General features: G+C 44.6%; 1 protein-coding gene across 1 annotated transcript in view; it reads right to left on the bottom strand.

The window, feature by feature from the left end:
- Positions 1-13,600, bottom strand: part of MYO18A (myosin XVIIIA) — a 538,612-nt gene that overhangs the window by 358,113 nt on the left and 166,899 nt on the right. Inside the window, exons 8-9 of the mRNA XM_075333424.1 lie at positions 9,519-9,653; positions 1,371-1,458 (exon numbers count right to left, since the gene is read on the bottom strand). Coding sequence (XP_075189539.1) covers positions 1,371-1,458; positions 9,519-9,653 — 223 coding nt within the window. The remainder of the gene's footprint in view (positions 1-1,370; positions 1,459-9,518; positions 9,654-13,600) is intronic.

Below are 13,600 nucleotides of genomic sequence, written 5' to 3'. Positions count from 1 at the left end.
GGAAAAAGTGGCCAGTTTTGCTTTTATTTTATTCCCACTGCTCCCCAGACTAATACAGTTTTGATTTTTGGGGGGGGGGGGTTTGGGGAGGGGGGACCCCAACTCTGCTAAATAGTTTCAGATGTATGGACCTTTTGTGGTCTTTACCAAAGGGGCGTAGTTCTGCTTATCTGGGGATGTGTAAATTGTTCTACATTATTATTTAGCCTTCAGGCCATGTGCCCACGGGAGGTCGTACCTGTGGACTTTTCTGTGGACAGGTATTTCTGCAGGTTCACGCAGCAGCTCCCCAGAATCCGCAGCTATCCATTGCTGCGGTATTTCTGCGGAATTGTTGCGGTAAACCTGCGGAAACAGTGCCGATTTCCCTCCCTGTATCTCCATAGTGGAGGAGCGGGAATTCCGCAGATAATTCTACATGAATAATGGACACGCAGTTTCGTACGGCTGCGGGAAATCCGCAGCATTTTCCGCAGCCGCAAATATGGCAGCATTGATAAAGCACTCCCCAAAACCCATAGGAAAACATGAGGAGTGTCTGTACTTGCGTAAACCTGAGGATTTATCTGGGAAAATCTAGAAAATGTGCGGGTTTTCCACAGCAAATTCTGCAGTTACTTTCTCCCGTGGACACATGGCCTTAAGCTACACCCTTTTAGCAAAGGCCATAAAAATAAACACTAAATAAATATACTGTATACGATCGACGTATGAAGCAAAGAAAAAAAAAAAAAAAAGAAGAAAAATATGTCGGACAGTAGCAGAAGCAACATAATAGCAACAGAAACCTCCCTTTTGACCCAATGACAAGAAAAAAGTGACTAAATAGAGATGTGAACTAAGGCTATGTGTGCACGTGGGCGCTCTGCACCGCACACAAAAGGTCCGCTTCAAAGCGCAGCTGAAAAGCTCCGTTCTGAAGCGCCTGGTGCCTGCAGAATTTGTGCGCTCTGCATGCTGCCTCTCCCTGTAGACAGCATGCAAAAGCGCACGAAAGAAGTGACATGTCACTTCTCAGAACGCACGTTTCGGGCAGCAGCCGAATCGCTGCGTTCTAATACGCCACGTGCGCACGTCTCATGCACAACCTTCATAGACTGTGCAGGGGACCCAGGACGCATGCAGTTACGCTGCGGTGCAGATCGCAGCGCAACTGCATGCAATACGCACACGTGTGCACATAGCCTTACGCAATTAAGCTGTATATAAGAAATAATGAGCATTTCATACTAGGAGTATTTGATGTCACACAAAGACGCTCAAAAATGTTAGAAAATGGCAAGTAAAAAATCCCTGTATTGTGACAAATTACTTCAGGGCAGAAGCTTTAGTAATAAAATGTATTTATATTAAAAGGGTCAGAAACCTACCGAGGGAGAAGCCATCTTTGTGAACCAGCCACACTTTCTCCGTCTCATACCAGTTCTGCTCTGCAGAGATCTGCTCCTCGGTCTTCGCCTTTAAAAAAGAGAAAAGACAATGCCATTTAGATTGGATTGCACTAGATATTTCGGCCTCGGGGGGTGACGCAGATTCTCAGCTGTGATCCTAGACGGTTGGGTCAAAGTATGAGAGGGGAAAAACAAAAAGACAAACCAAGGACAACACACCTCGTGTAGGATTAGACAGAACACATCACAATCTATAAAAACAACATAAACGTCACTGCACACTCAAAAAAAAGCATAAACATAAAGCTTCAAACTGGGCATCAGCATTTCATTACCCGGTGAAGGATATTCCATTGCAGGAAGCATATGCACAACAGCTATTGTAAGAAAGTCTTATACACCATTATTCCTGTAACAGTCCCAGGCAGGATATGGACACTTCGTTAAAACCACAATGTTATGTAAGAGAGCAAAACATATTTAAAAAAAGTGTCAGCACAAAAATGACTGTTCAAACTTAGCTCAGGTGCTTCATGCACCCTTGGTATGTCCGGCAGTTCAGTGCACTGTCCCATCGGTTTGTTTTCCTTTATTCTCCTCCCTCCTCTTCCATGGTTGCCAGCTATAGCTTTCCAGGAGGCATAGAAAGGTGGGAAAAAAAAGCAGGTGGATAGATGGTGCCCTGAACTGCTCAGCCATGCCAAGAGTACCCCAGGCAGCTGGTTTAGCTTTGAAAAGTCACATTGAGCTGACAGAGTCCCTTTAACTTCACGTCCACCTGACATAGAAGAGTTGTTCACCAGAGTGACACATCCAATGGCTGCATAAACTATATAAAAATAAATAAAAGCCTAGAAAAATAGGAAGCGAGGACGTCATGTTTCCTTTGTTTTATTAAAATGCTCACAAAAGGTGAAAAATCACATGAGGTTGAAAAACAAACAATGTGACAGCGGGTGGTCCAGCAGTGCCGGAAACATGATTTCCCATACACTGATAACAAAACTAAACATTATGGGGATAGGAGGAAGAGAAAGACCATGTGGAATATCTGCACAGTTGTTTGCTCATCTATATACCTCCAGTTCAAATTGTCATTAGGTAGTCATTCAATTAATGTGACCCCCCCACCCCCCACCATGGGACTGAAAGGTGATTATACGTGCCTCATCTATAGTTGGCCTAACTGGTTCCCTCCGTTTACCTCCTCAGCTCATATCCGCTTTCGGTTCCTCCTGCTCCCACGATGGCTTGGGGAGCACACAGTGGCAGACGATGGCTTGGGGAGCACACAGTGGCAGACGATGGCTTGGGGAGCACACAGTGGCAGACGATGGCTTGGGGAGCACACAGTGGCAGACGATGGCTTGGGGAGCACACAGTGGCAGACGATGGCTTGGGGAGCACACAGTGGCAGACGATGGCTTGGGGAGCACACAGTGGCAGACGATGGCTTGGGGAGCACACAGTGGCAGACGATGGCTTGGGGAGCACACAGTGGCAGACGATGGCTTGGGGAGCACACAGTGGCAGACGATGGCTTGGGGAGCACACAGTGGCAGACGATGGCTTGGGGAGCACACAGTGGCAGACGATGGCTTGGGGAGCACAGTGGGAGACGATGGCTTGGGGAGCACAGTGGGAGACGATGGCTTGGGGAGCACAGTGGGAGACGATGGCTTGGGGAGCACAGTGGGAGACGATGGCTTGGGGAGCACAGTGGGAGACGATGGCTTGGGGAGCACAGTGGGAGACGATGGCTTGGGGAGCACAGTGGGAGACGATGGCTTGGGGAGCACAGTGGGAGACGATGGCTTGGGGAGCACAGTGGGAGACGATGGCTTGGGGAGCACAGTGGGAGACGATGGCTTGGGGAGCACAGTGGGAGACGATGACTTGGGGAGCACAGTGGGAGACGATGACTTGGGGAGCACAGTGGGAGACGATGACTTGGGTAGCACAGTGGGAGACGATGACTTGGGGAGCACAGTGGGAGGCGAAGCTGCGCCTCTCCTGCCCTACAGCACAGAAAAAGTAGGCAGATTGTGGTTTAGACTCACCCCCGCACTCTCAAGCCACTGCAGTAGCCATCATGGAAACCGGATGAACAAAAAAAGTAGATAAGACAAAAGGAGGACACCAGGTAGGCAGACTATAGAGAAGAAATCTGGAGTCACTTTTCAGAGCTGGGATGGAGGATCATTTTAATTTCCCCTAACACAAAAAAAAAAACAAAACCCTAATATGCCAGCATCAATGCTAGCAATTGGCCGCAATGGTCACATTGGAAGACTGTGTCAGCACTGCAAAAAAAACAGGAACGTCTATGAAGGTGACAGGGGAAAGAAAGTCAGGCAGGCAGACAGGGGCGGGCATAGATAGCAAGACCCAACCCACATACGCCCTTTCTGTTGCGCCTGTCTACTCGACATCAACCAGAAAAAAGGCACAGTTATCACCTTGGCTGGTTACAGACCTCCAGGATGGCAAAAATAAAAAATAGGTAATTTGCATAATCGGACGAATGATTAGAACCAATTAATCTAAAAACATGCCGATAAGGTTTCTAAGAATGTTAGTTAATGCGGGTTGTAGTCAAGTAAAGTAAATCCAACTGATGGGTCTTCTTGGCCTGCACAATGTTGGCTTCAATCAGTGCAAGTTATAGCATGAAAGCAATATAACCAGAATATCACAAGGGTGGAGAAAGAGTGAAAATGTGAAAGCAACCTGCTATCATGACTTAGAGATCTGTTAAAGGGAATTTATCAGCAGGTTTTTGCTATGTAATCTGAACACAGCATGCTGCAAGAGTTAACATTCAGATTACAGCCCTGCTTCTCTTATCTCAGTGTGTTTGTGTTTTCCTGCAATATTATTTTAAGCTTCCTCGCTTTATTATTAGTCTGAAGAGCTCCTGAGCTGAAGTCAGACTATGCCCCCATTGTGATTAGCAGCTTCTGTCTATGGAAATGTACAATGAAAGCCTGGCGTGGGCGGGGGCTAGATGCAAAAAATTAAATCTTTGATTATATCAGAATGGCTGCACCCAGTAATCTAAGTGATACATTGTTGGATTCAGGATGCCTTTGCCTACAACATGCTGCTCTCAGATGAGGTAGCAAAAACCTGCTGACAGATTCCCTTTAAGAAAGATACAAACCACCACACACGAAAAGAAATATCACATCACATCACAGGCCAACCTGAGACAGAGCAGGGGGCGAACTCAGAGATAAAGAGGAGGCTTCTTCAGCGACACCTTGAGAGGCCGACTGGCGGGAAGGAGGAAAGGTCTAATTAATGTCTACCTCATGGCCAAGCATGGAGTGAGAGACAGGTATAATGTATGCCGCTCACATATACAAGCAAATAAATACCTTATAAATGTACAAAACGTGTGTGATCTATCTTCATATTTCGAAATGAACAAGTGAAAAGAATGGATCATTTTGGTAACATTACTCAAAAATCAAAAATACAATGAGCACAATCACAGGACTGATCTTACATGGCACAGCAGAACCCTGTGTGATTGCGCATATAGTACTTCTCATTGACTTTATAAGCCTGACCAGCTTGTTCATGCTTTTGATTAAAGACTATTTAAAATACTTTTTTTGTTGAGATGAATACCATCACTTTCTATTGTGATTTTCAGGTACATGTTAAGGATACACGGTGAGCAAAACAGAGCGAGTGGAATGGGGTTTAAAAAAAAAATAAATAAATATTGCATTCCACTTGTTACTCTATGGGCCCGTTCCCATGAGCGATCTTTTTCTCAGTCCTAATCAAACCAAGAGAACAATTGCAGCATGCTGCGGGTGGAATCCCATTTGTTTTCTCTCGCACCCATACAGGTCTATGGGTGCGAGAGAAACATCGCACTGCACTTGCATTATACCAGAGTGCAGTGCAATATACACACAGGCTGACTATGGAGGAGATAGGGAGATTAGTCCCTCCCTCTCCTCCCCAGCTGTAATCCGATCGCAGGATCGCATCACACTCGCAGCAGAGCGGGAGTCGGGGTCATTAGCATAACACTTCCGATGCTCTTGCATAGAATGCTAAATGTCCGTGTGTCCTTAGCCTTCCGATAATATTCTATAATTTATTGGTCAAAGAAAGCAGTGATATGCACCGCAGGCCCAGTACACACCTCATTTTAAAAGGTAAGTGGCCATGAATCCGAGCCTGGCCAGTTATGTTTCACTCTGCCTTCTCACCGCCTGGCTCCAAGTGAATGACAGGTTGCTCATGTGAGTACATAAAAGGAGAAACCTGCCAATTAACTGGATAAAGGCGGAGAGAAGCCAGCCACGGTTCACACAGGACTGGGCTCATTACGTCCTACTATCCAAGGGCAGCTTTTTAAACTAGGTTCCCTGAAAAAATGCAGTGTTTCAGCGTAAAACCTACAGTCTCCAATGGCACAGCCAGGCTCAGATACATGCTGTCTGTGGTTCAGGCAGCACGAGTATAATGACAGGTTCCCTTTAAGCATGTTTTACTGGTGAACTTCACATCTAGTGACAGTAGAGTTTACAAAAATGTCCTAGGGAAGTGGTCACCATGAAAATGGAGTCCAATCTGCAGGCATCATTATAGAGCAGGAGGAGCTGAGAAAATAGATATATACCATAGATAAATCAGAAAAGATTCAGTATAATTGTTTTAATAATTTTATCCTCTACTCTCTCTGGGATTTTTGGTCAAGGGGGTGGTCCTATCAGTCCCCGACAGCTTTCTTTGTATAGGTGTTGCAAACAGGGAAGTTGTCAGTCACTGATAGGACCGCCAATCCCAGAAAGTAGAGGAGATTACAGGATTAAAACACAGATTATACTGAATCTTTTCTCACAAAACTATATATCCATTTGCTCAGCTCCTCTTGTTCTATAACATGAGGCCTGCAGTCACTGTCACTCTATGACTACAGATTTGTGAATCCTCACATCGTGAGTAGTGATGGGCGACTCTGGGCCTGGGATTACAGATATTAATATTGATCCGGCACTCATGAAATAAAAAGAAATAAAATGAAAAATAAAGAAAATAAGAATCAAGCGAGCTCTGGATACTTACAAAAGGCTGCGGCGTGGCTGTACACTGCTCCTGCCCATTCACTTCCTGGGTCGCTCATCATTGCACATCAATATGCACAGTTTTCCCCACCCACCGGCCGTCCTGGCATTTGTGATTGGTTACAATAAGGATAACGTTTGGAACACCATTCTAAGTCTGAACTGGGTGCAAAAACCTAAAAAAAACATCACTATGGGGAGATAAGGTATGCACACCAGTGACTATGTAAGGGGAATACATGGAATAGCAGAAACTGCTGTGTGAATACTGACTTGAAAAATCCAATAGCTATATGTAAAGTGAAAATGTGAAAAATGGAATCTGCATTGCTGCCATGAACATATGAATCAAGAGAAATTTAGCTACTGAATTGATCAATGCAATAGAGCCCCAACACTACGCCAAAGTATTTCTCTACGTTGGGGTCCCTAGCTTGTGTGTGTCCTCTCATGCAGTTAAAAAAAACTTACCGTGTATGGGAAGCTGAGACCCAGGCTATATATGCGTATGATATGGATTGCCAATCCATATCATACGCATAAATAGCCTGGGTCTCAGCTTCCCATACACGGTAAGTTTTTTTTAACTGCATGAGAGGACACACACAAGCTAGGGACCCCAACGTAGAGAAATACTTTGGCGTAGTGTTGGGGCTCTATTGCATTGATCAATTCAGTAGCTAAATTTCTCTTGATTCATATGTTCATGGCAGCAATGCAGATTCCATTTTTCACATTTTCACTTTACATATAGCTATTGGATTTTTCAAGTCAGTATTCACACAGCAGTTTCTGCTATTCCATGTATTCCCCTTACATAGTCACTGGTGTGCATACCTTATCTCCCCATTGTGATTGGTTACAGTCAGACGCGCCCCCAGCCTGTGTGACAGTGTCTGATTGCAACCAATCACAGGCAATGTCTGCGGATCAGTATTGTGGTAAAAATAAATGAATAAATAAAATAAAAACAATTGGCGTAGGGTCCCCCCGTATTGTGATACCCAGCACAGATCAAGCCCATGGCTACAGGCTGCAGCCCCCAAGCTGTGTGCCTATCTTGGCTTTGTATCAAAATAAGAGGAATTGCATGCGGCTCTTTTTTTATATAATATATTGGGGGGTGACCACACTCTGTTTTTTAAAATTATTTAAACAATAATATTTATATTAGCGATATATATCCATATCTCTATCTCTATCTCTCTATATCCGATTATATCTATATAGCAATCTCTCTCTCTCTCTCTATATCTATATTCTTGTTTAAATAATTTTAAAACACAGTGTGGTCACCCCCCAATTTTGATACCCAGCCATGATAAAGCCCAACAGCTGGGGAGTCCCATGATTATTGGGACCCCCCCAGGCTAAGAATAGCAGTCAGCCGCCACGGAATTGTCACATCCATTCGATGCGACAATCACGGCGCTATGCCCGTCTCTTCTCGCTTGCCCTGGTGTGGTAGTAATCAGCGTAATAGGGGTTAATGACAGTGCACAACTGTCATGAAGCCCAGAATTAGTGATGGGTAGGGGTCTTTCCCCTCTTTAATAACTCCAAAAAGACACTTGATCATTCTGCCATGATCCACACGACGACCCACAACGGTCCTGGCTCTGCAACATCAGAGCCTCGCGAGACCAAAAACCTGTCCAATCTCTCCAGGCTTCAGGAAACACGGACAAGGGTGACCAGGGTGGCAGCAGTGATGTCACTCAGTTCACCGGAGGTCCTACTCTGGTTCCATGGTGTGACCTAAGGGTACTTGCCCACAATCAGGACCTGCTGCATATTTTATTTATTTATTTTTACTGTAAGATACTGACCTGCAGACAGCGCCTGTGATTGGAAGCGTTAGACGCGGTCACTCAGTGTGGGGGTGCATCTGACTGCAACCAAATCACAGGCGCCTGAGGGTGGGGGAAGCAGTGCATATGCAATTAAGGTAAATTATCAGCCCCGGAAGTGGATGCGCCACCCCGGGAGCAGTGTCCCAGTGACCCAGAGCCTCAGTAAGTATAGCGTGCCTGCTCCTGCTCCCTATCCCTTCTACCAACATTTTTAATTGCCGTATTCTGGTCCCCATACACTTATATGGGGACCGGAATCCAGCCCGAAACCGGATTTTAAAAGCCAGATAACACGGACCTGCCGGTCCCAGTTATCTGAGAGTCCACTCATCACCAATTGTGAGCATTACATGCAGTGAGGATTCTCCAGCGAGTACCTGACCACAAGTTTGCAATATGCAGACTCCCAGCCAGAATCCGACTAGACTGTTTCCAACACGCTGCAAGTGTTTTTCTACAAGATCAGAAGCAGTCTAGTCAGGTCCTGGTCAGGTGTCTGCACATCGAATACCTGTGGGCATGTGACCGCTGTTCATGGCTATGAAATCAACGAATCGTCAGAGCACACAGTGAGCACTATGCGAGAAATCACAAGTCTGCGGTCACAAAGATCGACACAGAGTGACTGCAGACTTGTCGTTTTAGATTAGAGAATCATTTAAAGTATTTTATCTAGACCTACGTCTAGGACGGATCTCCCATAAGTACACCCATAGGCAAGGAATTCACGCATGTCGTATTTGCAATCTGTATCATTACAAACTGAGCGTCTCCAGAATAATCTCCGGAAACTATAGTCAAATTCTATTCAGCCACTAAAGAACAGTATTAATCAATCAATGGGAATACGGAGCATAATTCCCGTGTGGGGAAATAACAACAGAGCGTCAATGAACACTGATTGAAACTACAATACATAAAGTACAATGGTTTCCTGAGCTCATTACCAAGCAAAGAAAAAGCAACACAAACTGTGTGCAGCATCAGGTGAGCATGCATTAACAAAGGAGGGGATACCGAAGAGCAGAGCCAACAAGTTGTGACCACCATCAAATCATGCCATAAATTGCAAACTAACGATGCATGCAGACCATCCATCTGGGGTGAGGTTGCAGACATGCACAAGGAAATGTGGAGGAAAGGGGGGTTAGTTAAGGAGGAAGGAGATGTGAAGAGAGCCTTACACTCCAGCATGACACACGCGCACAGACACCAGCCCAGATGTGGATAGAAGACGAGGCTGGGTTGGCAGAGAGATCCTGTGTGCAGGGGTACAGTACCTGGCTCAGTGGAGAGGAAGCAGAGGCTGCAGGTTCCAGCTATAGCAGCATGAAAATGAAAGAGCACAAACTATTAGTAAAATAAAAGCAGCGACACCTACAGAAAAGAAATCACTGGCGAACAAACGAGACCAGCAGTGCACAGCAGGACAGTTCACTGAGAAGATGGAAACTTGCCTCCAATCATTTTAACATTAAGCATTTTGGGTAGTAATGTGAAGACGGCAGACAACCCCCCAGGCCATGATCAGATCTAATGCACACATCTTATATGTAATCGGATACGTCAATATTCTACACATCAAAAATGCCATCTCCACCGCACAAACAGAGGAAAATTGTTAGTAAGAAACCGAAAGTACAACGCGGACTCCTGAGACGTTTCACTTTTTTAGAAAAGTTGCGTCCTTAGGCACACTTTGTTTTATTCGCCCGCTACAGGTCCAGAGATGAGTCTCTGAGATCAGTGATTGGCTGCAGCGCTGTCAACATGCAGACAACACACCAGGGCAGCGGTGGAGACGCCACACTAGACCTGGTGAAAGCAAGTAAAGCACAATTTTTTTTGTTTTTTCTTTTTTTAAAAACAAACTGCAGTTGGGGATACAGTTTTCTGAAAGCAAAAGACCCTTGTAATGCGTATCACTCACCAGATTTAGCAAATAAATCTTCAAGCCTATTAAGCCCTATGCACAGGCTGCGGTTTTTGCCACAATGTGCAGAAAATTTCTGCAGCGTGTGCACATAGCCTTAGGCTGGTGTACGTACTTTGGAAACTTATGCAAGGTTGCAGTAGATGGCCATATGACTCGTCCAAAGATCGCACCATAATGCCCAGATTGGCCATCGTCTCGCCTCACCAGAGCGTAACAGCTTGTAGTTCTATGCAACTGACAGGTCCAGGTCAGGAGACCATGGCCGGTGCGGGCGTTGCGATGCGATCCTCAGAGGAGTCAGACAGCAGTCTAACTGCGCACTCAGACTAGCTGTACAATACTTTGTAAATGTTTCTCTACCCAAAATATGTGTCCAACTTTACTGTATATGATGGAGTACACCATCCTCGTCAGGTCTATAAAATCTATTTAATAAAAGTATGCAGTTTATATTATATAGAAAAAAGAGAGAGAGAGGATGAAGATATAAAGACAATACAAATGCATAAATAAAACACAAAACTACCAAAAAGTCGTACAGAATTGATCTGGTGGCAGGTCCTAAGTGGCCAGTTGTTATTCGATTCCCAATGCCCCCATGACCATTCCATTTTTTTTTTTTTTAATTTGTTTTTTTATTGCAAATCCGCCATACAGTTCCAGGGATATAGTTTCTATATTTAGCGTTAATCTTGATGATTATCACCTGGCGGCACGGCTCACAAGATCCTTTGAGGATGGGTCTCTAGGCTGTTCTGCATTATTATCATGTGAGCAGCGTTTCCTCCTATGGTAAAGCTCATAGAAATTTGCTAAAAAAAAAAAATAATAAAAAATAAAAAAAAAAAATATCACATGTCTCTGGAACAATATGGTGGATTTAAAGAAAAAAAAAAAAAAAGAATATGCAATATATAGTGGAGCTCCAGGCATAAAATAGCAAAAACTGCCCACTTTTGACCTGGTGATCGGTCCTCTTTAAATTCCAGCTCTATATACTTGGCTTATTCGATATTATAAAATCTAGTGACAGATCGGCTTTAAAAACTTTGCAATATATTGACAGTTTTCACACAAGTGGCAGCGAGACATCAATCATTTTAAAATGTGTTTGTTAATGTTAGTACAGCAGAAAAAAATGAAATGCACTGAAGAAAACAAAACAAAAACACCCTCAGTTATTTTCCTGCCTGCCCCCGAAACAAAGATGGAAAGTACATGCGAGAACATTAGTCACTTCAAATCTAGAGCGCACGCATTCCTGCATTTTGTGGTTGTTTTCGCCATTAAAACAATAAAAAATAAATAATAAAAAGAGAAAAGCACATGAAGTGGTTTTAAAATAAATATATACAAATAAATGAAATAAAGACTTTAGCAGGTGATAAAAACATGGCTCCTTCAAATTCTTCATCTCCTTAATGGCTGCGTTGTTAATATACAAGGAATGGTCAATGGAGAAAAGACATGTTTTACTGTTTTAGACCGCTTTCATACGTCCGTATTATGCATCAGTGTTTGGATGTCAAAACCAGGAGAGGAACTTACAGAGAATAACTATAATTGAAAGACCGACACCCGTTCTGTGTTTTGGAGACACTCATGCTTTTGGCATCCAAATACTGATGACACACTGAAGAAAAATACGGACGTGTGAAAGAGGCCTTAGGGTATGTGCCCACGATCAGGACTCGCTGTGTTCAGAACGCAGCGAGTCCTGACCGGGGGGCCGCACGTCTCCTACGCAGGAGACAGCAGCTGCCTGTGCCCACAATTAGGGTTCAGTGCGCTGCAGTCTCTCACTTGTGTTCTCCCTGTGAAGGACGCAGGCAATTCCGCAGCAAACAATTGACATGCTGCGGTCTGGAAAGACGCTCCGCAGGTCAGTGTTTGCTGCGAAAAAAACAAGCACAGTGGGCACGGGATTTCCAGGAATCCATCCACTGTGCTTGTACTGTACAACGCAGCGGTTTGGACGCAGCTGACGTATGCTGCATCCAAACCGCTGCAAACACTGATCATGGACATGCCCCTTTATCGGAAGCTTTTTGCCAACAGAAGTGTAATAAAGGCTAGCCAGAAAACAGGACAACAGCAGCATCAGAAATACAAGCCATGGCATAACCACATATGGCCAGAGACACAACTGGTTCTTTGGCCACCAACAAACTTCCTTTCACATTTCTTTTTTTTTATTTTTCTATCCAAATCCAACCGTGTTGATTTAGTTTCTACTAACTGGCAAGTTGCGGTCACATACCACCAAAGGAAAGCAATCGGGTTCAGAGAAGTGTAAGAAAGGGGTCAGGAACTTTCGGTACTCCAGCTGTTGTGAAACCACAACTCTCAGTATTTCCTGACAGAGTTTGACTGTAGTTTGACTGATTGTGAAGTGCGTTAGGTTGCTGATCAATAGCATAAAGCTCCCTGGCTAGACTGAAGATGAGGGTAGAGTTCCACTAGCACATAGCTTCCGATGCGAGAGTATCAGAAGCGATAAGTTAATGACCCTCTGCTGCGAGCGTCAGCCAAGGATCATGCGACTCTGATGCGATCTTGCGATCATATAACAGCTGCGGAGAAGAGGAAGAGAGCACTTTCTCCCCATCTCCTCCGCTGTCTGTTTCTGCGTACATCGCACTGCACTTGAATAACATGCGAGTGCAGTGTGATGTTTCACACGCTCCCCTAGACTTGTATGGGGGTGTGTGAGCAGAGAATCGCTGCCAAACACAGCATGCTGCGATTCATTCCACATGCCGCTATGGTATGAGAAATCAATAGCCGATTGACACTGCCCTACAATTTTGCACTAGAGTGAGAGCAATCCGAAGTTTTACCAGATTGCACTCGTCCATGCAAATTGCAAGTGGAACCGTACCCTTAAAAAGGGACAGTCAGCGCAGGATAAATGTTCACACCAAGTCCAGGCATTTGTGCATCATGGAGGCTAATAATTTAAATTCACCTTCCCACCTGCTTGTTTTCTCTCAAATCTCTACCCTCCGTTCTTCTGTGGATTGACAGCCCTGGCTTTATAGAGCTAGAGAAGGGAAGAGATAGCTAGAAAACCAGTAGGTGGGAAGGTGTAGTTAAATAATTAGATGTCATGATGCAGGAGTTCCTGTACTTGGAGTGAACACTCCGTGTGCCGACAGACTCCCTTTAAAAGGCTGTACATCTTCCTTCCAGACACTGGTCATGGGCTAATGAATTCTGCTTGGACTACTCAGTCAGTTTTTTTATACATTAGAATTAATCAAAATAGCAATAAAAAAGCCACAGGCAGAAGCTGAAACATGTAGATGCCCAAGCGCAAAGAAACATGGA

The sequence above is a fragment of the Anomaloglossus baeobatrachus genome, chromosome 2, assembly GCF_048569485.1.
Source record: "Anomaloglossus baeobatrachus isolate aAnoBae1 chromosome 2, aAnoBae1.hap1, whole genome shotgun sequence".
NCBI classification, from domain to species: Eukaryota; Metazoa; Chordata; class Amphibia; order Anura; family Aromobatidae; genus Anomaloglossus; species Anomaloglossus baeobatrachus.
This window is presented reverse-complemented; position numbering and strand designations above follow the sequence as displayed.